Genomic DNA, 27950 nt, shown 5'->3' with positions numbered 1-27950 from the left:
ATTTTTATTCAAGAAATACTATTTAAATAAACAAAGGGAAAGCCCTTCCCCCTTCTACTGCTGTTTAGAGAACACTGAGCACTGAGCCATAAACTTGGATTAAGATGCTACCTACTTATCAAGGCTTCCATTTTTAAATGTACTACTCAACCATAGATATGAATATTTCATTTTTCAGTAATAAACTTGTCTATCACAGTATTTTTTCCAAGAATTTATGACTCTCCAGAAAATCATATTTTATTTAAATTTGGCATTAACAAAGCTACTGATTGGAAATTTATGGCATTACTTTATTTTATACCTTATGTTTACCTTGTTATTTTTAATTCTCAAACTACTTCAGTAATATATGCACTATGCCAGTATCTTAAAAACCTTAAAGAGAAACAGTGAACAAATTGAACTTTAAGTGACTACACTGAATATCATTTTCTTCCTTTCTTCATTGAATGTTCCATGCAAGCCAGTCACAGCACTAGCTACTCTACTTGATTTACCTCATGACAATCTTATTTTTAAGTAGGGACAACTTTTGTTCCTTTTATTCTGTAAATAAACTAAAGTTGAAAAAGCCTTGCCCAAGTTTACTGAGATAATTTGTGTCATAACTTAAGTCTGAAGCTAAGCTATTTGACTCTAATTTCTCACTTCAGTCAATAAGTTGTATCTTTCTCCAAATGGTGACAAAGACAATGTCAGTCATCAAAACAGATTCATTCAGAATGAGTGTAAGAGGCATTGAGGTCGTTCCATTCCATTTTTGCCAATATTTGTTGTGTTTAAAACGTAGAGAGTGGCTACGTTTTGATACCTTTTAGGTCATCCTAGGAACTCATCATTCATAGCCCCATTTACAGAGGATATCCCTAGTCATTCTGTGGGAGGCGGGGGGTGGGGGGAAGCCACAAATTTAACCCATGTCATGGTTTAGGTTGAACTTGGCACGGAACAGATCTTACACTGTACCAGTGGCCTTTACGCAGTTCCGAGCTGGCGTTTGGCAGAGCGAGGGCAGGAGAGGTGTGCTATGAGAGCCGAATCTATTGACTATACTTCCTGATTCTCTTTTGCGGTCCTACACAACAAATGCGGATTCTATACACTGTGGAAGATGATTCTCCTGTGGATTTCTATCTCTTCCTACTTGAAGCCTTAGAGTTTTGCATGTTTATTCAATTAGGAAGAATGTGTGAGGTTTATATAATAAGATAATATTACTATCTTCCATTTGTAAGTCAACTTACTTTTTGATAACACTCCAGGTTAGAAAATTTGTGACTGAAAAAAAAGGACCCTAAAAAAATTTCTGGTTAAGTTTTAACCTAGTACTTTCCAGCACTGAACTAAAAGGGGCTGAAATACCTATAGCATAATTTGTGAGCAAAATTAGAGAATTTGTGAGTGAAATGAAACACCATATAGTACTTTATTTTTGTGTAATTTCAAGTGAAAGTTCAAAATTTGAAATATATTCCAAATATATATGCCAATGAGGTTTCACCCAGATTTCAACACTCATCTAATTTTTAAAGTTAAAATGTATACGAATGTCATAACTACTAAGTCATTTGGAAAATAACTGCAACTCTTAATTTGCAAATCTTTAGATTAACACTTTTCATTAGCTTGCTAAACCTCAAAATGTTTCTAGAAATTTTGTTTCTTCTCAATTTCAAATGTTTTCCAAGCATACCCCCTTTTTTCCTTCCTTCAGCTTTTTTCAAATGTACTTTTCCTCATCTCTTTTAAAACCACTTCCCAAATCTCTCTTTCTCTCCATCTATTCTCCTCTCCTACTTGAGAGAAGATGAGCATTGAGCTGTGGCTTATAAATGCCAGTTGTCATTTTTTTTAATTCCTTTATTGATTTTCCCTATCTTCTCTCCCTAATAATAAATACTGATTACATAATATTCCCTATCTCATTTTTTTTTAAGGTTTCTTTCTTTTGGGTAACATTTAGACAGCACAGTTTTCCAGAGTCCTTATCCTTGCCTATTTGGACCATTTTTTCTTACTTTGCTGACATACTGTTTCTAGGCCTCTTGCTCTTACCTGGCCACCAAAATAAATATCTGACACCTGCCATAAGATACCTGCCTTTCTTCTAACCCCTGTGGTACTAGTTCTTTTCTTTACCTTTTAAAGAATTTTTTTTTGCTTCTCCCAGAAAATTTTCACTGCATCTCCACTTGTTAACTCACCTTTTGATTTTTTTGTCCCTTCTTACTCCAGAACTGTAAAAAATTATCTACTAGAGTTCAGTTAATAAGATCTACTATTGTAGCACATTGAGCTTGTGAGTATGGGCTGAATGAGCAGAATATAAATCCTGTGGACAAGGTATTTTGTATCAAAAAAACAAAAACAAGCAAACAAACAAAAATAAACAATGGCTGGTGAAATCTTCTGTGGGCTGGCAGACTATTTTACATGACGCTGTCCTAATCGTTTCTTATAGTACATTTTTTTCTTCTTTATCCATCTCCAAGAAAGGCTACACACTTCTTGTTGAGCACAGAGTCAATTTTTCATTGTAAGGTGATAAAAAAAGAAAAAGAAATACTATACTGAATTCCCAAAGGGAGAAGAGTAGTTATAACTGTTTTCACTAATCAGGAATTCCAGTCTCTTCTCCTGTGCTGAACACAACTATTTTTAAGCCTTGGCCAGGCCAGCTGAAGTACAGGAGTGACTGGAAGAGGACATAAAGATGTGTGTGTGGCGGGGGTATTAGTAGCAGCTGTGTGTTCCACCTGAAGCTGCAGAATGGGGAGTATGTAAAATGTGTCTATACATATGTAAGGCATGGGAGTGAGGTAGATGCCATTCCCTTGTTTAATAAGCAGAGACAGAGAAGCATTTAATATGCATGTTCTTATCCTCATTCTGCCTCTAAACTCCAAGATATCTGATGGTTAAAAAATTATCAAAAAGAAGTTTAATATGACACAAGCAAAACAGAGAATAATTCCTTGTACTATGATGAAATCCAGTCAATTTATTCAAGAAGGAAGTCACTAGGGCACATAAGGCTTGACTGTTTTTTCTCACTTGAAGGTTTGGATCTTCCAAAGACTATCCTAGGGCACAGTTATTTTATTTGTATAAATAAGTAAAAATAGACATCAGAGATTCTTGTCTTCTACCAGTGGCAACTATGCAAAACTACTAACCAATAGGCAAGAAGTATGTGGATTATGTAGATCTGTATGTGTGTGTGTGTATTGCATGCACGTGCTGCCTTAAAAATGGGTAATCTTCTCAAATGCCACATTGTCATAGCTCTTGTCCTTGGGGTCATAACCTGACACATGGGCCAGGCTTTCTCGTCTGAGTCCGTTCTGTAAGACAGATTCAGTTCTTTGTTTCCAGGTACTGCCATTCTCAAGGTTTTCCTGAGAAAAATGGAAAGACATATATTAATAAAATAGTCTTGATGTATTCTAAAATGAGGGACTCTTGTTTCGGCTTCCCCCTTCGAAAAAATGTTATAGAAATATGAAAGCAGCACAAAAACTTCCTAACTGATAACTTTGATGCCTCAATCCATGTAGGTACTATTTCTAATGATGATAAAAACAGAATAATTTAGTGAGCACTTACAATATATTGTGTGTTGTGTGAATACACACACACACAAACATACACACACACATTATTTAGTAGAACAAACTTGTGACATAGTGGTATTACCTCCTGAGGAGAGATAACCCATGCTTCAGATGGTGATGGCCTAACCCGGGACTCTTTGGCAACGAAGCCCAATAGTGACATGCTAAGCATCCCTCCCAACTCTCTACTCATCCTTGAGAACAGAAGCTGTCTGAATCAATAGGATTTATCACTTATTTCAGGAAATTATTACCCAGGAAGATAAATATGTAAACTAATAGGGGCCTGGATTCTTTCCTCTATAACTCACTCAAAATTCATTTATCCGAACAATGTACTGATCACCCAGCTGCCTCCTCAGCAAAATAGAGTGCCTCCCTCTTCTGAGCTCCTGTCAAGATGGCACTTTCCTTACTGCAGTAACTATTAAACTCAGTGTTACTTCATATACATGTTACTATGGTGTTTTGAGGAGAACAGGAACGTTTGACAACTTAGGCGATGTGATAAGGGTGAGTCGTCAATCTCCTTGAGTATTAAAAGAATGAAATGTCTAGGGCCAAAAGAATGATAATAAGCCCTAACAAAAAAGAGAAAAAGAAAAAGAAAAACCCACTCCTGCCATTATTCATACTGCGAAGACAGACACACACAGGTAAGACCAGCTGGAAACGTTAAAAGAAAACATTTCTTCTCCCAAGGTCTGCACTTGTCAAACAGCATAACAACCCTTTGAATGATTGCTGCTCTTCAGCTAATGCTGCTCCAGACAGTTTTATTTTCATTCTTGCTTCCCTTCCACCCCTCTCAGAATCCTTCAGCAAGAACCCAGACCCAAAATACATGCCAATCTTCTCTTTTGTTCAGGATAGCCTTCCCCGGTACCCCTGGACTGCCCCCGCCCTTGCCCTGACTAGTTGCATCAGGTCAGTAAGTTTAATTTGGTCTGATCACAGGCTGTGATCTTTGGATGACGTGTCCCTAATATTACTTGGACAGTGTCTCTAGCCCTGCCTGGCCTGAACATGGTTCTCAGAGGAATAACGAGAATAGGGGTAGGGAGATGAGAGAAGTGTATCCTGCTGCTTCTCTGCCTAAGAAATTCCCCCAGTAAATCTCATTTTATATTTATACTCCGTAGAACTAAAGATGTTTGTATCCAGGTTGTGCTGCATTATTCCTCACTCCACCTCCCCTCCAGTTCTCAGGTAAAAACTGAAGTTGGGAGGCATTAAGTACCTTACCCAAGAGGAGCAAGACATGGAATCAGTGTTAAACCCCGGCTGGCTCTAAAGCCCATGCGTTCACCATTATATGAGACTGCGACCCTATTTTATTCCCTTTCTAATATTCACTTTTATATTATTTCCTAAAATTCATCCTTAGAGGGGTTAAATAAAATTTTGGAAATTGATTGCTTACAAAGACCGCAATTTAGCCCAAAGGCACATTTAGCTACAACATAATTACTTGTTTAAAAGCTAATTAGCTGAGGTTACTGAGGTTGAAACCCAGGCTCTTTCAGGTTCTAATATTCACTGCCCTCCCTCCCCACACCACTGCAAACGGTTTAAATGGGCCAAAGGAAATCTCTTTGAGCCAATGAATATTTTTCAGGAGCTCAATCAGCTTACCTGTTCTGTCCCACAGTCATGCTGAACTCCACACCAGCACAGTGTCTTATATTTTTTAGACCAAAAGCAGAATAAGTTGCAAACTGGCCTAATTAGCCCTGGTTGAATATCCTTGCCACTTTGGTGACCTATTAATGAAACAACAAATGTATTAAGTTGTTGCACACTTCCAGAGCTTCCTTAAATTTAAGCATTGTCAGCTTGAGAAGTAGGTCACTCCTTAGTCTAAGGGTTGTTTTTAAACAGGCCGATTGGTTAACAGACAGAAATTAGTAACTGCTCAAAGCGATGGGAGCTAGTTTTTAAACATCCACAAGGTGTCAGGTGAGGCAAGCTCATGGCTCCAGAGTTAAACAGAAAAACATTTTAAAATATTTATTTTGGAAAACTCCACTGATACCCTTTAACAGAAATGATAGCAGGAATTATATAATTTCTTCCTTTAGGAAAGCTCTCAGATTTCAAGCAAATAAGATATATATATTAAAAGGCATTGGAGTCAATATTTGTAAAATTGAAAAGGTTATTTGTACTGTTTCTTCTTCCTTCCACCCCAGCATCCTAAACAAACAATACCCTCATGGTCTCTCCCGCTACTCAAGATTTTCCTGACACGTCCTTCCCCATCCTTAAAACATACCTGTTCAATGTCCCATTCCTTCAAATCCTACTATAACACAGGAGTCTCCAGCCAACAAAGCCTACAGTCTTTAATGTCTATCCTTCAACATAAAAAATTTGCTGAACTCTGTTAGTGCTTTGATCTTGTCAGAGAAATTTCCTGGATAACATTCTAAATTGTCGGCAATTATATATATATATATGAATAAGTGTGTGTGTGCAAGCGCGTGTGTGTGTAAAATGCTTTGGGCTTTGTTGGCCAGAAGGTCTTTTTTGCAACTACTCAGCACTACCTCTGTAGAATGAAACCAGCCAAGGACAATAGTGGATATGGGCATGGCTGTGCTTCTATAAAACTTTTTTCACAAAGACAAATAGTGAGCCAGATTTGTTCTTAGTTTGTTGACTCCTGACCCAAGAGATAAACTTAATGAACTGATAATTAAAGCTTTTATATCTGAGTCCTGCAACCATGTGATAAATGAGGAATAAAAATTGGCAAGATTCAGATGAATATAAATTGTTTCCCAGTGAAAAATAGAATAGAATAAATTTATATGCTGTAGTCTCATAGTATGATGGTCTGGCCATTTGATAAACTGACAAGGATATTTGTCCTTGACTTATGAAACAGTATTTCCCTTTTATATGGTTAAAGGTATAAAGGAAAATAATTTCTGGCTGCCCAGTAGAATTTTACCAGTAATAATAAAGGCTTTGAAGTGTATCTTGGACCAGACTCACCCTTAAGCAGCTAATGCAGAGAATAATTAATGATATAAAGGGCTTGGAGGTATTAATCAAAATAGACATATTTTTATTTATCAACATGTATGAGTAACATGAATGACATATCTTCAAAGTGCTAAATTACTGAGTGAAATCATCACTCAGTAATACCAAGCAAGACAAACAGCAGGACCAAGATAAAATACGATACAAATGAGCAGGCCCACAAATGGCCTCTGGTCTTCACTACCGACTCATAAACATTTCAAGACATTTTTAAAATATTGAAATAGAAGGTTTCTGAAGCCCTCTTAGACCAGAACTGAAAGTACCAAGTTAGTCCTAGGGCCGCATTTGAAAGACAGGCACCACAAGGCAAGAATATCTGATGCCAAAGGTAAAAACTTTTTCCAAAGATTTGATGGAATGGCATAATTAGACTCTCATAAAGTGCTCCCTTTTAGTCTTAAGGATATTTTACTAGTATTTGGGAAATATTTAGAAAAACAAAACACAAGGATTTATACAAGGACAATTGTTTATACTCAAGATGGCAAAGAATTTTCAATCCCGATGTAATTAAGTGCTGCCACATCAACACAAGAACACATGAATTTTGATCTGCATATGGAAAATATCTAGACCTGTCATCTTCAGGGTTTAGTGTGCACAAATTTTCTGCTTTGGAGCCAGGCAGCTAAAGCTTTGGTTGTCTTCCAAAGCTATCTGACCACTTGACTGATAAGTCTAGGTGTACCCTACTGGCATCAAGAAAGCCTCCATGGTTGTTGGGGGACTGAGGCAGAATTTAAATACAATAAATATACAAAATTCCAACTGAGTCCATTTATATAAAGAAAGATATTGGGGCGTTTTACCACATGAATGCCTGAGGTTACAAAGTGTATGTTTTATACTATATCATACCCAAGGTTGGCTTAAATTTAAGAGAGTAGCTGGGGATATCATGTCCAGGGTAATAAGTCACTGGAGCTTGCACATAGCATTTCCAGTACAGAGTCACCGGAATTATTACCATTTAGGATATGTGTTAAGAATCTTAACTCCCCATTGCCTACAGTTATTTAATGGTAGTGGAAAAAATATACCTTAATAATAACTTACTCAGCTAAAATACTCATATATACTCCAAAGAGGCAGAGTAGCAAAATTATAATGGGCCTATTTTACCCCATTCTCTCTCACCAATCCTTCCTGGGCTTTGGCATAAAAAACAGCATTACATCATCAGAGGGACAGTGGCTCAAAGTACGAATAGTAAACACTGGTACCAAAAACGTCTGAGAGTGAAGCCGCTCACTGTAAGAGTGACCTCCAAAGGACAACATATCCAAAAGCAACAGTAAGACTTTCCTCTGCTTATATAGTCAATTAGTAAAGGCAAACCCATGAGATAGTAAGGTGATCATAGGAGAAACTCCAGTCTCTTACTAAAATGAAGAGGAAAAGAATCACTCCTAGTGTTTAACCTTCCTTATTGAATGTTATATTACAAAGGAGTTCTCATACTCAGGCTTCTGGAGGCCATGGGTTGAAACATCTTTTTTATAATATATGGAGGATATTTAAAAATATATGTTTTGTATATATTATTAATTATATATTATATATATCAATCATATATTAATCTTCTGTATTATATATATATATGATTAATAATATATCTAAAGAGGGATGTTTTTGCAGGTCAGTTTGGAAAGTAGATATATCTCACTGAGAAGAGAAGCTCTTTGTGGTGAATCCAAAATCATACCAGTAGAACAGTCACTAGTCCACCAATGCATGAAAATAGCCCATGTTTTTCTTGGCCCCAAAGAGGGTATCCATGTACTCGACCTGTGATGAAGCTGATGATTACTCCAGTAACAATGCATCCCAGGCAGCCCACTGCACTGTAGTATAGGTAGGAGATCGAATACCAGATGTCAGCAATTGCAGGTCTGTGGAGGACAACAGCACATGTGGGTTCTCAAGATAGATTCACAGGGACTGAGAGCATGGGAGAGGGCTCATTTTAGGGTCTAGCTTCTCCCAAAACTCCAAAGCTTAACTTTTTGCCATTTGATTATTTTTTGAAGTCTCAGAGGTAGACTAGTTGTGCTTTGTATTCCATTCTATCCCATCCATCCCCAGATGACAAATGTTGCTACTGAGATACAATTGCAATGAGGACCTTGCTTTCCATTTCTTTTGTATTATTTATTCTTCAGACATTTGTAGAGCCCAGATTTAGTCCCAGAAATTGTGACAGACATTGAACATTTATAAAGCCACCCTGAGTTGTGTGGCTCAGTAGGTTGAGTGTGGTCCTGCAAACCAAAAGATCATGCGTTCCCTTCCCATTCAGGGCATATTCCTGGACTGCAGGTTCAGTCCCTGGTTGGTAGCATGTGAGAGACAACCGATCCATGTTTCTCTTGCATGTTTATGTTTTTTTTTCCCTTTCCCCCTCCATTCCCCTCTCTTTAAAAATAAATAAATACAATCTTAAAAACAAAATGAGAGTAAGCCACACAGTCTACATACAGGAGCTTACAATCATAAAATGGGATGGCAATGTCCTGGTGGAATAGGGGCAGAGGAGGATTCTGGGAATATCAAAAAGGGTATCAAACTCAGGCAGATATATGAAATGATACAGTAGTTCATTTTTAAAGAATCGTTAATAGTTAATCAAGCAAAGAAAAGGGGATACTATAAGCATAGGCAGGAAAGAAGAAACAACATTATAGACTTGGGAACTATAAATAGGTTGATATTGCTTGTCCATTAGGAAAAGTTCTAAACTAATATAACTTCAGAGGCAAATGAAAGCAAGATAATGGAGTGTTCAAATATTATATGGAAAAAAACACCTACTCAGAAGCATAATTAGATGTAAGAATGCACTCTTATTAAAGTCAGGTACCATGCTCCTGGCTCTTTCTCTCTCCCCTATTCCCTCATTCTCTCCAGATAGATAAAAAGGTAGATAGATAATAGAATTTAATGTTTATAGATATATAGATATAATTTTATATATAGATTTAATATAATTAAATATAGATATAAATTTAGTATTATTTAATCCTCTCAAAATCTCAGTAAAATACTTATTACCTTCCCTAGGGACTCAAGGATTCCTTGAGTAAGGATTCAAGAAGAGAGTAGCATATGGGAGTAGAGTTTCTGTAATAGTTTGTTAATAATAATATTGTGTAATAGCTGTAATAACTATAGTTTATAATAACAAATATCAATGAAAAATGACCACTCTGTCTCCATTATCTGAGGTTTTTCCAAACTTCTGAAATTCTACTCCATGTGCAAAGATAAAGAGTGAATAAATCATAAAACCAAAATCCAGACCAAGATATTTCTGATTTCAAAGTCCATGGTCTTCTCCCTGCAACGCCTTATCTCCTGTATTTTGGTACTTTAAATTATTTATCCCAGCCCAAAATAGAAAGGAAAACCCTTAGTTAAGAGCTGTACAGTTTGAGTTAGAAACGATATGTTCACAGCAACGCTCTTTTCTCAGTAAATTACAATCATTCTTTGTGTTGCTAACAAACCTACTCTACTCAGAGCCTGTATTCTTTTTAAAAAAACATCATGATCTTCATATGCTATTTTCAAACTTTTCACTATTTTATCTGTTTTGCACTCATACCTCCAACTAATCCTTCTGCCATGTTTACCCTTCCACACCGGATTGCAGAGGAATAGATACCTACAGAAAGCTGGAGCCCTGCAGGACACTCCACAGTGCTGGGTGCTGCCCAGAGGGCGTCTCACAGGAAAGCAACATCTGTCTTGTCAGACTGATCGCTGAAGAGTGCACCTTCCTCTAACCTGGTGACCCACTCTCTGGGACTTACTGCCATCTTTAGAGGCTCCATACCTGCTGGATAGCACTGGAGGCACTAACTCCGTCACATTTGAGGGGACACACTGGTCTGTCGATAAAGGCAAGGGCCATGTCTTGGAGGCTTGTGCAGGATACATGAAGCCCCCAATGGCTACCCAAAATGACAAGGTGATCCCAGTCAGAAGGCCTCCTATTGCACCCTGATGAAGGAAAAAGAAAAGTTAATGAGAAGTTTGACAAAGCCATTGAAATCATGATGAGGGGAGGAGTACTGTGTCTCAGAGATCCTGGTTTTCCACCCCAAATCTTAGCTACTCATTCTGGAAACGGCCTTCCTTCCAACTCCCACAATGTTTCCTTATTTAAAAATAATTTTTTCCTTAAAAAAAAGCACTAAATGATTTCAGAGTGATCATTATATTTAGATTTCTAGCAGGAATCTTTTTCCCCTCTCTATTTAGTTTTTTTCTCCCTCTTATTGCTTGAAAAGCTGTTGAAACCTCAGTTCCGAATAGCTGAATTTCAGAAGTTTGGGAAAACCTCAGATAATGGGGGCAATGTGGTCATTTTTTGTTGGCATTTATTATTACAAGCTATAATACAGAAATTCTACCCCCATATGCTTTTCCAAGTGGTTCTGGCAGCATCTCTGACTCCCAAGTTTGGAGTATCGACTCTAGATACTAGCAAGTCTATTTGCTAGCCCTTTCATTTCTTGATAAACAGTGACAGAACAGCGTAGCAGAGACCAGCGCCACTGGAAAATAAAACCTGGATGCTCCTGGGCTCTCCAGGAGGACTGAGCCTTCTCTGCGAGAGAAAACGTTCATTTCTCTATTTATTCAGAATAAAGTTTCTCCAATAATAGCACTAGAATGTTCTGTTTGTTATTATTGGGGGAAACTAAAACAACGTATGTGATTTGAATAGTTGTAATTTTGTCTAGACTAGAAATCTGCAAGCATCTATTATAAACAACCAGCTAATAAACATTTTAGGCCTTGTGGGCCATTCAAGGGCTGTCACAGCGGCTCGGTCTTGCTATGGTAGCACAGAAACACCCACGGACACTACATAAACAAAGGAGAGTGGCTGTGTTCCAATAAAATTTATAGGCACCAAAATGCGAATTTTTAATAGTTGTGTCATGAGACATTATCCTTTTTTAAAATTTTTTCCAACAATTTAGAAATGTCAAATTGTTTTTAACTTGCCAGCCATACCAAAACCAGGAAGATCTCTGCATTCAACTTGAAAGGTGTAGTTTGCTGACCCCTGGCCTCCCAGTAAAGAGTGAATGGATTTTAATACAAGTCTCTGCCCTCACTGATTTAGAGTAGCTGCCTTGAAAGCCACGCTGGGAATTTTGAGGTTGCATCCAGATTTTGTGAAAAGATAGCCAGGATTGATTAGTAAGATCAGCCATGGCCAATGACAAGGGGAGAGATGACACAAATTTGTAATATTTATTATATTTTGTCTAGAATAAGGGGGTTTTTGTGACTAAATAAGATCATAATTGACTAACATAGATACAAACTAATGTTTAGAATGCATTAAGATGTCATGTAACTAGTTATTAGCTCTTCTGTGGCTAAGGAATTGCCTTCTTTCATACTATCTCTTTAAGGACATAACTATCCTTGTCAAATTCAATATCAGAAAAGTTGATTACAATGAAGTGTCTTCTAACAAGATTGAAAGGGAAGCACTGCAGATTCCTAGATGTTCCCTACCTATTCATTCTCCCCCATAAGATTTATCTAGAATAAAGGTCAATAATGGTCAGGTAGTCACAGAGACCCAATTAGATATACCATTTGATCAGGCTTTATCAAGAACCCCATAGTATAGTAAAAATATGCATAGAGTCTGATTTTGTGTAGCCTAAAGATTTTCTAAAACTTTATGCATGGAAGTGTATATATGGATACATTTTAAAAAATCAACTTGTTAGCCTGAAAAATTGTAATATATAAAAGATTTAAAAAATACTATAATATTATTTTTCCAAATAAATGTTCATTTTGATTTATACTTACTACACAGTCATGCAACCAACATTTACTTAAAGACAAACTATTAGCTTGCCAGCTAGCAAAGCCAAGAAGATTCAGCTCTCAGAATATACAGGGCTTGTCTCCTCTCCCCCCGCCCCCTTTAAATTGTCCATTAAATTAGTTATAATATAGGTAAAAATATAGAGAAAAATTGTACTTTTTTAAGTTTTATAAATTATGTTTAAATTAAACTATTTCTGAATTCAATAGCTGTTTAAAATTTCATTCCCATGGGTCCTTACTTTAGAGAAGACAGTTTAAACCCTGAAGAACCAGCTTTGATGGCATGACATTTTGTATTTTACAACGACATCTCACTTGTTTTGCTTTCTGTTTCTAAAACAGTTTCACTGAAGTCAGAGATAGGAGGACTCAGGTTTTGTTTAGTTCCATGGAAAGAAGCCACTCCACTACTTTTTTTTGTTTGTTTGTTTTTGTTGTTTTGTTTTGTTTTGGCAAAGACAAATGGCCTTTCCATGGAGGAGTGAGAATTGAGAGAGCGGTGGGGAGTGCAGAATCCTTACCTTCCAGTTCACAAAAGGAAACACGATTCCCAACGTGAACAGGCCCAGCATCGGCCCCCCACACATGCCATGGATGCTGAGGGCAGCCTGCAGAGAAAGGCAGATCAGAATTATGACCTCATGACCAGCCTGGGACCACCTCTTCTTTGGACTTGGGATAAAATTCAGTCCTAGTCCTGACTGTTCCACTCACTGATCAGGGGCTTTCTAAAAGTCATTTCTCCCTTCTGAGCTCAACAATAAACATTGTGTTAAAAAACAAAAATACATACAAACAGACGTGTGTGTCTGTTTTGTGTGTGTGTGTGTGTGTGTGTGTGTACACACACACAGGTGACTTGGATTTGGTAAAAGTAATTTTCCTTCAAGCCAAAACTCATCAATTTGTTTGTATTTTCTATCTTAACGACAAGTTTTTATGTAGTATATCAATAAATACACCTATAATATATTTCATATCTTATATAGTTGATCAGCTGTTTAAGCAATTGAATTATTTTGATAGTAATTGTCACTCCACCTCTGACATCTTATGCAGAACACCTCAAGGACGTTGAGGCATTGAGGTACGGTGGGAGGCCATAGGACACTCATATCCCATATCCCTCTTCCATGGCCCTCTTGTGGAAATGGAATTTGAAGAATGCATTTCCACATCTTTTGGGCTCTGAACTATTGAGCCCAGGGATGTGGCAAAGAGTTTTTTTAAACTAATTTGCTGACAACCTATAGACTTGTTCCATGGCCTTCTTGAACATACACAGACATAGTCATGCAGGCAAATGAGTATGTGCATACACACATGCAGCTACTTTGCAATCAGCTCTATCTCATTCCATTAATGCAACTATAGTGCTCTTAGATCAAGGGGTTGAGATGAATATTTTCTAAAGATCTTATATATACAGTATCTCATGTTTGTCAGGCACCTCCTATAATGCCACATAGTAACTATGAGCTACTCAGGCACCCCGAATAAGTGATCTCATTTAATCTTTACAAATATCCTTGCTATAGGTAACACTAATTCAACTTCATAGATGAGAACATTGGACTGAGACAAACATATTAAAAAAAAGGCATCTAGAAAGTGGCAGAAGTAAGATTTGAGTTTTAAGCCATTTTGTCTTCAAAAAGAAAAAAGACAAGAGCACAGATCACTATAAGGACCTTCTATTTTTGTTGTTTAAAGGAAAAAGTTCTTGAAAGAGCCCATCACTAGTAGGATATTTAAATTCTAATGTTGGCCCTGCCACACAAAAGTATGATTTGGTGAAACTTCTGTTATTAATTCAGATTCATTCTACTTCGGAGAGACTTCTTTTCTAAAAACAATGGAAAGATATTACCAAGGGGCCTTCAAAGCCCCTCCACCTGTATTGTAAGTTCTGCTGTGAAGCAACAGGAGACGTAAGGCAAGGACATGATTGTTTTGCCAGGTTAATTTTTAGAGAACTCAATGCCACAAATAAATCTTTGACAAGATGGAGGCCAATAAGATTAAAGTTGATAATCTTCCCTAATATAGATACTGGTTTTAACATTCCCAACACTTCTTCTGATGACTGACAGCATTAATTTATTGTTGCTATGGTTGCTGAATTTGGAAGATAATTTACTAGGTATTATATGGGAGAGTCAATTAGCTAGGAAAGGTACTTACCTCTCCTAGAGGAAAAATTAAAAATCTCTTACAAAGTTATTTGTAACAAAAAATGGAAACAAAAAATGTCTTGTGTGATAGCACGAAAAAAAAATTTAAGAAAGTCAGTGATTATCATCCACTCACACTTATTCATGTTTTTGTTTAAGCAACATTTACTGAAACTCCAGGAAACAAAAAAAAGCCTTATGTAATAGAAAGAAAAAAAAACTAAGTCAGTGATTATTATCCACTCACACTTATTCATGTTTTTGTTTAAGCACCATTTATTGAAAACCTATGCCATACCAAGAAAATGTAAAGGATCTTCAGATAATACGAAGATAAAGGGGAATCGAAAGGGTTAAAGTAGAATATGAAGGTTCGCTTATCTGATGCTGCTTTGTGAGTTGGGCAGTTTGTGAAGGGAAGAGGTGTTGTACCTCAGGAGTCTTGAGCCATAAACCTGATTCAGCCACTAACTAACTGTCAGAACTTGAGGAGCATATTTTCACTCTTTTCTTTAATTATCTACAAAAGGAAGATGGTAAAACAGATTATTCTTAAGGCTTCTTTTTAGTGCTGGCATTTCATGGGACTGAAAGTGGGATATATGGGAGGCAGCTCAGGCTAGATAATAGGTAGAAAATAGAAGAGTCATGTCCCAGCTCCACCACTCTTTAATTATGTGACTTTGGGGACATCACTTCACCTCTCTACATTTTAGTTTCTTCAGCTATAAAATTAGTATATTAATCATACTACCTCCTGAAGAAGTGATCAAAATTAAATGAGGTAATACATTTGAGACTGTACCTAGGATATATAAGCATTTCATAAATATCAATTGTTTTTATTGTTTTTACTATCATAATTATCATTCCTTCTTTTACTTCAATATCATAACTTCTCAGATCTGGATTTTAAAAGTTTCTAGTTTTACTACAGTATAACTTGTCACTGATCCATTATTAGCTTTTTTTTAATAGTTTCCCTTTCTGAAAGTAATTTTAGTTGAAATTTTATCTGTATGTCTAATTTGGACCTGGCATCAGAGAGTGGCTTGGAGGAACAGGCAAAACATTAGAAAAGAACATGGGTAAAACATTGGTATGAAATTAAATGTGTCTTTTTCTTCATTCATTACCTGTATAATGCTTCCCATGAAGGATGCAGCCACAGCCATGGAGGTACACATCACACCAAATAAGATGCCTGAAAGAATTGAAAACCTCGTTACCATCACCCAAGCTGGCTTTGAGGGGTTCCTTTTCCTTTAGCTCCTGCCCATGACTCCCTCTGATGCAAGCCCTATCAGAAAGGATGTCAGGGAACTGCCCTCCCTAGTCAGCCATCGCAAGCCCCAAGAGGAGCATTGAGATATTTTTCTCCCTGGGACATGCTTTCCTAGATCAGGCAGAATGAGCTGGAATCTAGTGTCAAGTAGTTTCCAATCCAAGATTCGAGAAGAAAGCTGTCAGGTGAAAGCAACATGAATTGTGGAAAGGGCGCTCATCAAAGCTGATCCGGACTAAGTTAGCTGGAACTAGTTCTGCTTTGACCAACCAGCAGTCACCTGAAGAAGTTACTAACTTCTCTGGGATTTGGGTGGTTTTGCATGTTGAAAATCACTAAATATTTATACATTTTATCTCACAGGTTTTGCAAATCTGGAAAGTTTTTCTTGTCTTTTCCCTAAGTGCTTTATTCATGCTATCCTTATGGCCCTTAGTGCGTTACACAGTGGATTACTTGTTTACGTATCTATGTTGGAGAACCATAAAAGCCATCCGGGCACCGTGCTCTGAAATGCCTTTCACAGAGCTTCTAGGACCACAGGGGCTTGCTGGGTGAATCAGCACATACATCTTAGTCGTCTTTTAAACATGATGCCTTTTTTAAAATTATTATCTTTTAAAAAATGGTTGTCTTAATACATCTTTGTTCAAAAATCACCTTAAAGTACATTTCATACCGATTAAAACTCATACACGAAACAAGGGCGGGAGAGAGATAAAGAGTTGGAGCTGGACATAGATGGAAACACAACGACAGAAACAGAGAAAATGATTTTGTTCATGCTCTTTGAAATTCTCTGTCAGCTAAATATCTAGATCAGTTCCCAATTACTATTAATTCAACTTTATTGAATATTGATCATGTGTCAGGCACTTTACTAGATGCCAGTGCTTTAATGTCAGAACTTGATTCCTGTTCCAAAGATCTCACATTCTGAAAAGGAACTACATATACATGAAGTTACTATATCTAGCAGCGCTTGAGACATAACAAGTACTATGTGTTTTCCACTATTATAATTATTGTTGTTATTAGTATTATTTTATGTCAGATTTAGTACATGATAGTTATTTATGATACTTATTATCTGTAAGTCACTCAAATCAGGTCAGCAACTTTTTATGCTGTATTTTCCAGCTTCTCAATAAGACCCAGAAAAATAAGGAAACTCAAAACAATGCTAAAAACCAAGTTTGATCAATAAACACATTTCAGAATTCTAAATTTGTTCCTATCGTCTTTCAAGATGATAATTAGATTACAGAAAACAATGTTTGCCCTGATTCTGTATTGCTTTATGAATGAGGACAACTTCACTTTCCTGAAGAAAATAACAGGACATGTTTCCTCTCTACTACTGACTACCTTTGGTGCACCAAAAATTACATGTTCAAATGAAAGGATCGGCAGCCATCCCTCAATCCAGGAATTCTACATTTTTTGTGCTGACTAGAGAATTCATTTAGCCTCCCTCCCCCACCAAATATTTATACTTCCAGAAGAATGCAATCAATAGCAACCTGCAAAGCAAGGCAGTAAATATGCAAGAGAAAGAAAGCTCCACAGTTACAGCAAATGCTGTGGATTTTTCCATGCTAAATCAGCTCAGAGGATCAGACAATAAACCATGGGCATAAAAGAAACTTGTACTCAATCCAACATATTTATAAATATCTGCTAGAAATTGGGAATTGTCCTGGGAATAATGTCCATTTACCAGATACTTTATTAATAAGTATCTGGAGGGAGTGGGAGGGAGCAAGGATTGACTGGGATGAGCAAAAGGGAGCTTCCAAGGTTATGATAATTATTTCTGTCTTTAGCGGTTGGATTGCACAGGCATATGAATTTGTCAAAACTCATCAAATGCATACTTAACATCTGTCCATTTCATTGTAGATAGACAAATACCTTGTGATCTCACCTATAAGTGGAATCTAATGAACAAAATAAACTAATGCACAAAATAGAACCACAGGCATGGAAACACGGAGCAGACTGAAAGTGACCAGAGTGGGGAGGGGAGGAGGACAGTTGTAGAAAGAAGGGGACGGGACTAGACAAAGAAGACGTGTGGAATGACCTGCAGACATGGACAATAATGTGGGAATTGACTACGGGAGTGTGAGTTGGGATGGGCGGAGGAGGGCAAAGGGGGAGAAATTGAGACAACAGAATAAAATAACAATAAAAATGACTCAAAAAAACTTTAAACTGTTCTTTAATTCTAGTTAACAATATGCATCTAAATTTAGGGGAAAAGTATTTAAATATGATGGATTATTAAATGGATAGAGACCTAGATGGATATGAGGAAAAGTAAGTTTAGAAAAATTTTAATGGATTATATATATATACACATATGAATTCATAGTAGAAGTCTTTAAACCTTGTTGCAAGATTTAATTGTTATAATAAAATATAAGGGGCAAAAAACAATAGCAGAATTAAAATTATTATAGTGAAAGCTTTACTTTGTGGAGAATTCAGAAGTAACTGAGAAAAAAATGTGATTTCTCCAAGTATGAAGAGTTAAAAAGCAAAGTTTTGGGAATAGGAGAAAAACTGAAAAAAATGAAGACCAACTTAAATCTGAGAATAAGGGGATGATAAAACTACTAATATTAGTATGCAATGACCATCCTTACTAGAAAACCAATTAAAATTTGAAAATCAACAATAGTCAGGTAAATGGAAAGATATATGCTTTATAAAACAAAAACAAAAAGATACATATTTTCTACATTGATTATACACAGTTCAGGAGATATGGAGAAAGCATCTCATTCACAGTATCAATGAAAGAGGAAGAAGAAGAAGGAGAGGAGGAGGAGAGGAAGAAGCAGGAGGGGAAAGGGGAATGGAAGGAAAAGAAGCAGCCAAGGAGGAGGTGGGCAAGCAGGAGGAAGAGGAAGGCATGAGTATAATTAATACCTAGGATCAAAATCATTATATTATTAAATGGAAAATATTAAATGCTATCATTACATATAAATAAATTGGGTCAATTCTTCCCAAATACATTTTCAGATTTAGTGTAGTCCTATGAGGGAGAATACAGTTAGGTAACATGCAATATATTTTATTTTAAAGTTATGTTGAAAGAAAAACATAGATAGCAAATTTTCTTGTAAAAAAAAGTAACAAGAGAAACATTTTTTAACAGGTTTAGATATAATTTTATTTTAAAAGTTTATATGGTTTTCCAAGTACCTACATTTCCTATAATAAGTAAACAAGCAAATAATTTGTTTATACTTTGAAGTATATTGTATAAAACTATAATTTAAGATAGTAAGTATTATAGTAATTATAAACATAATATACAATCATACAATTAAGCAAGGAGAAATTATTCTTTGAGATGAGATTACTGGGAGTTTGTCAATAAAGAATTTGGCTTTATTAGACAATGTGACTGACCATAGTGAGCAGAATAATATCCCATATGTAGGAATTAATATGATCAATACACAGCATTATCAGTTCATAGCATAATTAAAAGATATAGAATTGATGAATCTAGAATGTAGCATGAGCACAGAAGATTTTGCAAACAAGGGTGGTGAAATGTAAGCTAGCTGGTCATGCTTTCTTGGTACCCTCCTGGTATCTTTGCAAGTGGAAGAATCTATATGTGAAATTCCTCATGTATCTCACATGCTTTTGTGCCAGTGTCCTGACTAGCATGTGCAGGATTTTGACATGTACCACACATACATTATGTGATATGGAATGAATATTCACTGGTTATACCTACATAAGCCTTTACTGATCCAGGTGTTCAGCTTGTCAGAGAGATGGGGAAAACAGCTCTTGACAAAATCCTCAAAGGTCACTGTTGCTAAGGCATTGATACTTGCAGCCACGGTGCTACAGGGAGAGAAAAGCGAGAACATGGTTCAAGCTAAACAAAGCTAAGCCCCGAGCCTGCCCTGCTTTCCAGGGCAAATAGATAAGGCAGCACTCTGGGACAACAGATGCTGACATACATCTTTATTCTAGAACTCTAGGGGAACCACACGGCCTCTCTATTCACTCTTCAAAACTGCTTCTCTGCTTAATCAATGCTCTTTCAATACTTTCACAAACTCCATTGAAGAAGCTAGGTTTTCAACTCCCAGTAATTTCTCTTAACAAGATGTTCAATGAATTAGCAAGCAATAGCAGAGATTAGGTGTGTGCTTGGGTGTGGTATGGTCTGGGGGCTTACATTGGACTTGAAGCAAGATGTAGTGACTATCCTAACCCAAGTGTCAGTTCACTTTGCCATTCATTAATAATTAATTAATTAATTAATACCATTCATGCGCCTGTTTATTCAATCTGGGTACAAGGCATATAATGATAAACAAGAATGACAAAGATCTTCCACTTAATTTGAAGACAGGAACATTTAACAAACAATTACATAATTGATAACAATTGTAAAAACTGTTGTGAAGGAAAAAAACAAAGTGCTATGAGAGCATGTCTTGCAGAGATCGAAACCAATATAAAGTTGGGAGAGACTCCCCTTAGGAAACTATGGTTAAGATAGGAACTGAAAACACTCACGCATATTGGGAACAAGATGTTCTAAAACAAAAGGAAAATTACATTTAAATGCCTGAAAGCTTGTTGCATTCACCGACTTTCAGCCATCAGAACGGCTAGCATGCAGTTAGTAAGAGAGTAAAGGACAAAAGATAAGAGTAGGAAGGAGCCAAATACCTAAACTCAAAAGCTCTGACTTTCCAATCAGAGTTCAGTTTTATGCCCCTAAAACTCGCTTAGATGTCAGCGGACCTGAAGGTTTTCATTTTCTTTGCAGAATAACAAGAAAGTTTATTGAATTCTTTATAGAGACCAGGAATATTTCAGCTTGTAGAATAGACAACTATATTAAATTCACATGATGTAAAATCACAACCACAAATAAAAGTTCTAGAAAACTAAAGATGATGAACAAAACCTGGCCAACTATTTGTAAGTGTTCCACTGATGCTCATTATTAGTTATTTTGTTATCCTCTAATCCACATTTGAAGACTTGCTATAGCTGTGACAAAGGTATGAAAGAAAATTGAAACTTTTTCATGTTTTGGTAATGTAGGATAATAGTACCATTAATTTTAGCTGTAGGTTACTTCAACTGGAATAGTTCCAAGGGTCCATCTTATGCATTATTTAATAGCTCCATCCCTAAATGACAGATATAGCAAGAACAAACTTTCTAAGAGCCATTTCTGGGAATAGAAACTTTAAGTACATGTCATTCTTATTTTTCTGAGGATCAAGGCCTAGTATATGTTCCCTGCAAGACCCCCATCCACAGCTCCATCAAAGTCAAATAAGGATAGGAAGTGATCAAATAAAAGGACTGCCTGCACTCCCAAAGTGTATGACTCAAAATTAATTATGTGAAAGTTGCAAACATTATGGTTAACCCATGAATCTTTTGGGAAGGAAGGAACAAAAAGCTGACTTTGGCACAGAAGGATCAGATTTCTAGAACCTCTGTTGAGTTGTTTTTACAATCAGGTGTTTTCCAGATGTCAATTTCTCAGATTCTAAAACTGCTACAAGATGGTAGAAAGTCTTTTTCCTACCTCTTTACACTATCTCTTTATGCTACCCCTACTCTTGTCTTTTCCTTTCCCTAATCTAATACCCCCCTTACCATTATAGGAAAAGCAGTTTATAATATATACTCTTGATGGAAACTTTGTGGGATTTAATCTGTTGACGGCTGTATTTCAGCAGTCTGAAGAAAGTCAACGTTAGAGTAAGAAAAAAATAAATAAAGACAGCTCTGTAGAAAGGGACAAAATGAAGACGAGAGTGCCACCCCTCCTTGTGTATGATCCGCTAGTGCTCATTGTTTCTGGCTTTAGTTTCTTGAGATCCTAACGCCAATGCCACAGAACAGTATCTCTTTGTGTTATTAATTCAGAATTCTGAAAACATAGAGTAAAATGTTCAACAGCACACTACATTAAAATTACAACATTAGCAGGTTGAAGTCATTATGTGTATTCGAGAGGTTTCTATTTTGAAAATCAGTAATTATAATATTAATATGTGAAAGGTTAACAGTTTTCAAAATACCCACTTTAAAAATCTCAAAATCTTACCAAATCTCAACATTCTCCCTGATAAAAATATGTCCTAAGTGTAGCATAAATACATGTATTTCTGTCCTTTTTAATAATTTTATTAATTTATTTAAATATTTAAAAATGTAAATAATATCTTTTAAATCAAAATCTAAAATCACATTTAATGGTAGGATCCAAGAACTATTCCCTTTAAATTACATAACAAAACAAGGATTTCTGCCATTCCTCAATTATTTATCATTGGCCTTAAAGCTCATTTATATATGAGAATTAATATAGAAGTATAAAAAGAAGAGAAAAAATGTGAAAGTTTTTGCAGATATCATGATTTCAGTACAATCAATCCTAAAAACATAACTGGAGAGCATCATGCTAAGCGAAATAAGCCAGGGGGCGAAAGACAAATACCATATGATCTCACCTATAAGCGGAACCTAACCAACAATGCAAAGAAGCAAGGAAAATAAGACCAGCAACACTGAAAGGAAAAGAAATCAACAGAGACAAGAGGGAAGGGGGGGGGCAGGGAAAGGGAAGGGAAGGGGAAAGTCAAGGAACATATAGCAAGGACTCATGGACAAAACCAAAAGGGAAGAGCTGAGGGAGGGAGGGTGGGAGGGGGCAAGGGAAAGAGGTGGGGGGAAGGCAGAGACAAATGTATTTAAAAAGTAAATAAATTAATTAAAAAAAATAATAATAATAATAAAAAATAAAAAAAATAAATTACACTGAAATATAAAAAAAAAATAATAATAATAAATGAAAATTATTAGGAAAAAACATAGATATCAAAGGAAATTTTAAAAGAAATGTAACCAATAATTACCAGTCTCACAGATATTAAATCATACTTTTAATGTAATTGTTAAAATTATTAGAATTGACATAACTGTAGACAAATAGATCAAAGGAATATAAAAGAGAATCCAGAAAAAGTTCTGAATAGGTCGAAGAATGTAGGATGTACTAAAAACGGCTTTTCAAATCAGTAGTGGAAAGATTTTTTTTTTTTTTACTAAAAATATAATGGGACAACTGGTAACTAACATAGAACAAACATGGGTCAGGAACTCCACTTCATTCTTCATGTCACATGTGTACCCTAGATGATTTAATAATTTTAACATTTAATAAGATCACAAATATACTAGAATAAAGTCTGGATGATTATTAATAATCATGTCATGGAAGCTTTTCCAAGAAAGATATTAACCAGAAACTATAATGCAAAAGAATTGATTAATATAAAATAAAATCTTCATCTACACAAAAACATGATTAATAAAGCAAATACATAAAGAACAAATGAGAAAAATAATATATGGCAAAAATATTTTCATATTTATATAAAGGAAAACTCAAAAGAAAAAATTTACTGAGAAAATGAATTGGTATTTTTCAAAAAACAAACAAACGAAAAAGAAAATGAATAGTCAGTGAAAGCAAGGAAATGTTGTTAGTCCTATTTATGTTGAAGAGAATTCACAGTTAAAATTAGTTACCATTTTTCAACTATCAAACTAGCAATTTAACAGTGTTGTAGTACTCAATATTGATAGCAGTGTGGGGCAAGAGTTACACTGTTGTTTTCAGTGTATAAATTAGTACAAGTTTTGGAAGTTAATTTAGCAATGTCAATAAAGAGTTTTAAACGAATATGTATTTTGACAGTATTTCCACATCTTGGAATGTAGCCTACACATTATGTAGGCTACACAATTTCACAAAGACATACCATATAGTGCGCTATATCCCGTCAAAACTCAGATGTTGAAGACTAATTCCCAATGGATGGTATTTGGAGATGGGGCCTTTGAGACTTAACCACATCATGATGGTGGGGCCCTCATGAATGGGATTAGTGAGAGACCATCAGGAAGACACCATGGAGGGCTCCATCATCCCTTCTGCCATGTGAGGGCACAGCAAGAAGACAGCCATGTTTGAACCAGAAAGTGGGTCCTCACCAGACACCAAATCTCCAATGCCTGGATCTTACACTTCCTAGCCCCGAAAACTATGATTAATAAATTTTCATTTTTATAAGCCACCCAATATATGACATTCTGTTACAGCAGCCTAAACAAACTAAGACATAACCATTGTTAGTTATGTCTTACATTGAAGGACTGGTAGATCAAAAAAACAAAACAAAACAAAACAAAAAAGAATGAACAAGGCAGATCTACTGATATGGAAAGATTTTTCAATTACATTAACTTAAAGAAATGAAATAGTATATAAAATGTGATCTCTTTTCTGTACCCTAAAAGGTATATATGTTCACATAAGCAAAGAAATTTTCTGATCTATTCACAAGAAATTATTAACAGTGGTTAATTTTGTGGGGTGGGACAGGGATTTGAGGGATAAGATATAAAGTTTTTACTTTTATCCTCTGGTACTGTGAATTTTGACTCTTATCAATTTACTACATTAAAACTGTCCTCTTACCAATCCTGTAATTGCTCCTTTGCCACTAGTTCCAGGAAGGGAAACAAGGCTTTTCTCACTAGCTGAGTCTCTGATCTTAAAAGGCAGTGGGTCTAGTTTCAAGGAGAATAATGGCACTGTCTTACTGCTTTACTTCATTGCTCTTAACACTGTTGCCCCTACCCTTCTCCAAGTCACTATCATCTCTCACTTGGATTAAGACAAATGCTTCCTAACAAGTCATTCACCTTTACCACTCGAGCTTTTATTATAGCCCTTTCCCCACATAGAAGGCTGAGTCTTCAATTGTATGGCATCACTCACTCCCTTGCTTCAAACCTTCTAATGCCTTCCAATTTAATGTGAAATGCAGACTCTTTACCATTTCATGATCTGATGCTTGTTCATACCTTCAAACTCATCTGCACCTACACTCCTCCCAATTCCTCATGCTTCAACTCTTCTGTTTGTTCCTAAAATATTCCATACAGTTTCTCTTGAGGGCTTTGGAATTTGCTCCTCCCCCGGCCTGAAATCCTGCCTGTGCTCTTCACAGAGCTCCCTCCTTCACATGCTTTAGGTCTCATCTCAAATGTCACAGACTCAAAGAGGAGGTTCCTAAAGACGTTATTAAAAATAGAACCCCCAGTCCTCACTTCTCTCTAGGATATCACTCTGTTATTTCCTTTATATTACTTGTCATTATCAAACTATATATTGTTTATTTTGTTCACTTATTATATATTGTTTACTTTCTATGCTAATTAGAATGCAAAGTCTATATGAGGGCAATGTCAGCCTTGTTCTCCACAGTATCCCCACATCCCCACTATCACCAGCGGTGCCTGGCTTGCTATAAACCTTAGAATAATGTCTACATGCGGAGGGAGGAAGTTAGGAGCTGCCTGAGTACGCTACTGAAAATGGGGAGAATGGATTGCCAACAACAGATCTGCAGAAACATATTGTGGTTAAATGATAAATGCCACCAGATTGAGCTGCCTTGTGTAAAGATGATGTGAAATTGTGGGAGCAGTTGGCATTAGACAAGGTTGAGAAAATAAACAGAAAGATCTAGTGTAGGGGCAGACCTAGGCTTACAACCTTCCTCTGCAGTTTACTATATCACCGTGGGTAAGTTAGCTACCTTGCTAAATTTCAGTTTTCTTATCTACAAACCAATGATAACGCGAGTAAAGTTTCATTCTTATATATAGTGTAACAACTAATGAGCAGACACAAATAAAACATTTAGTAGAGCAGTTGACACACAGTAAGTATTCAGTAAACACTAATGATTTACTACCACCATGACCTAATCATCCCTGCTGTCACCATCGTTATCATCACAGCAGAGCGTTGTCAACACACTAACCTCAGAGTTCCACTGAAGGCACAAGACACAAAAAGTCCTGGTAGTCCAGGCATTGAGGCAAATATCTCCATGACGAAGTATGGCATCAGCTGAAGAGGAGGCAAACAAGGTAAGATTAGTGGTCTCATCAGCAGTGTCTAGAATGTGGGAATGTAGCTTTTTAGCAAAGGAAGGTGAAAAAAATACACATTAATAATAACACAGGAGTTTGCATGGATGAAGTGTGTTACATACTAGCAAATGAGGTTATGACCAATCCAATGCCATGGACCTGAGGTCCAGCTGAGGATGGGTAGAAAAGATACAGTCAGTATTAGGAAAAAAGGCCTGGACGAACTTTAGAAGGTTCGGAGACTTTTAAAATGTTTCTTTTGTTTAAGCTCTATGTGTTTTCTTGCCTTTTTACCCCTGAATTGAGCAAGCAAACCCTAGAATCAAAAGCTTAACACAGGTCTTCAGGGAATCGAGGTGCTATAGTTCTATTCTGTAGCCTGATTTGTGAGAGAGAAACTCCATAAGATAAAGTAAGTCAGTTTAATATATAGGGGACGAGAGAGGAGACAATGAGTCTTCCTGAGCATTTGTCCATAAAGGGAATTTTTAAGAGAATGTTTAATGGAATACATCAGGGTGCTGTTTAAGCTATGATGAGAAGACATGAGCAGAAGCATTAGAGAAATATGGGTCATTTTGTTGCATTTGAGATGAAAGCATCGTTAATCAACCTTGAGATGTCCAGAAGGAGTTGGAAGGTGACATTGACAACCAAACTGTTTAGTTCAACCTCACTTTTCATTGTCTTCAGCCTTGCCCTAGCTCCTGGCCTTGTCTTCAAGGGCAAGGTGAGGTACCTTTTTTAAACATGCCCTAATATTAGAACCTAAGGTGTGGTGGTATCACCCAGGAGGAGAGGAAAGAAAGGTAGTCTTTGGGGCATGGAAAGGGGCTGTGGGTTCAGGTAGAAACGAGGAAGACCCCGCATTACCCATCCATGGCTAGAAGCACGCTCATTTCAGCCATTCCCAGGGATCCCAAGAGAACGCGTACCTGGTCTGGCGCCGAGATAATGCCGGAAGTCCAAGGGTCACAGTCCTTGAAGTAGCTGTACATGATTAAGCCAGAGAGGACAGCACACACCAGAATGATCCAGAGACCCAACAAATTGAAGTACAAGGCTCTAGAAAAAAACACATGGGTTGCTTGGTAGCCTCTATGCCATGTTACAAAGGCTTAAGGGAAAACAATTGTTGGGTCTTTTTGCTTTAAAATTAAAATTTTACAGTCTTCAGGAATTGTTACACTTTATACTTTTGCTCTTGTTTGTTTGAGAACATTATATTTTTAGACTGATTACAAAATTTGATTGAAGTAGATTTTGACGGATTTTCTTGTGAAATTGGGAGTTTTGCTACAAAGCCTCACTGTGTGGTATGAGATCTATTTTCTTGATGAAATTTCACATAACAGTCACTCACCTATAACTTTAAGTGATGCTCCCCTCTGCCCCCGTCACACATTCAATTCAGGAATCTGTCAGAAAGCCTACTTCCATTTTAACATATTTTTTTTTTTCCAGAGGAATAAGAAGATGAATGCAGACATAGGTAAGTTTTGGAAATACATACTCTGGTGATTGATTCATATGAAATTTGAAGTTGAGGGTTTTTTTTAAAAAGACAAAAAACTATGAAAAACCTTAAGGTCATTTTACCCATTTTTTTTTTTTGGAGCAATTTGTTTTGTTCTATAACACAAAGATATACTTAATTATAATTATGCATGTAATTTTTCAGTAGCCTATGGTTATTTTGTATTTGTTACTGTCATGTGAAAATAAAAATATTATTCATTTTCTTAATCTGAAAATAGACTTGAAAGGGGGTAGCTTTACAATGTCTGAGAGAATAAAAAATCTCATTCTGGCTGTCACTGCAGGGGGTCAGGAGAGCAGCACCGGGCATTTTCTTGGATCCAGTCATTATTTGAAAGGAAATGACGTGCATCCACATTCAACTGGAAAGGACTCACATCCATTTCAAAGTCC

The 27950-nt window shown here is 36.4% G+C and overlaps 1 protein-coding gene across 1 annotated transcript in view; it reads right to left on the bottom strand.

Moving 5' to 3' along the window:
- Positions 1–3248: 3248 nt before the first annotated feature.
- The window catches only part of SLC5A12 (solute carrier family 5 member 12), a 39452-nt gene continuing 14750 nt past the window's right edge, over positions 3249–27950 (bottom strand). The window contains exons 7-15 of the mRNA XM_054586250.1: positions 26954–27083; positions 25907–25995; positions 19759–19871; positions 15847–15914; positions 13058–13144; positions 10507–10673; positions 8460–8563; positions 5253–5380; positions 3249–3401 (exon numbers count right to left, since the gene is read on the bottom strand). Coding sequence (XP_054442225.1) covers positions 3249–3401; positions 5253–5380; positions 8460–8563; positions 10507–10673; positions 13058–13144; positions 15847–15914; positions 19759–19871; positions 25907–25995; positions 26954–27083 — 1039 coding nt within the window. The remainder of the gene's footprint in view (positions 3402–5252; positions 5381–8459; positions 8564–10506; positions 10674–13057; positions 13145–15846; positions 15915–19758; positions 19872–25906; positions 25996–26953; positions 27084–27950) is intronic.

The sequence above is a fragment of the Pteronotus mesoamericanus genome, unplaced genomic scaffold (genome assembly GCF_021234165.1).
Source record: "Pteronotus mesoamericanus isolate MK-2021 breed Mesoamerican mustached bat unplaced genomic scaffold, CSHL_Meso_final contig_90, whole genome shotgun sequence".
Lineage (NCBI taxonomy): Eukaryota > Metazoa > Chordata > Mammalia > Chiroptera > Mormoopidae > Pteronotus > Pteronotus mesoamericanus.
This window is presented reverse-complemented; position numbering and strand designations above follow the sequence as displayed.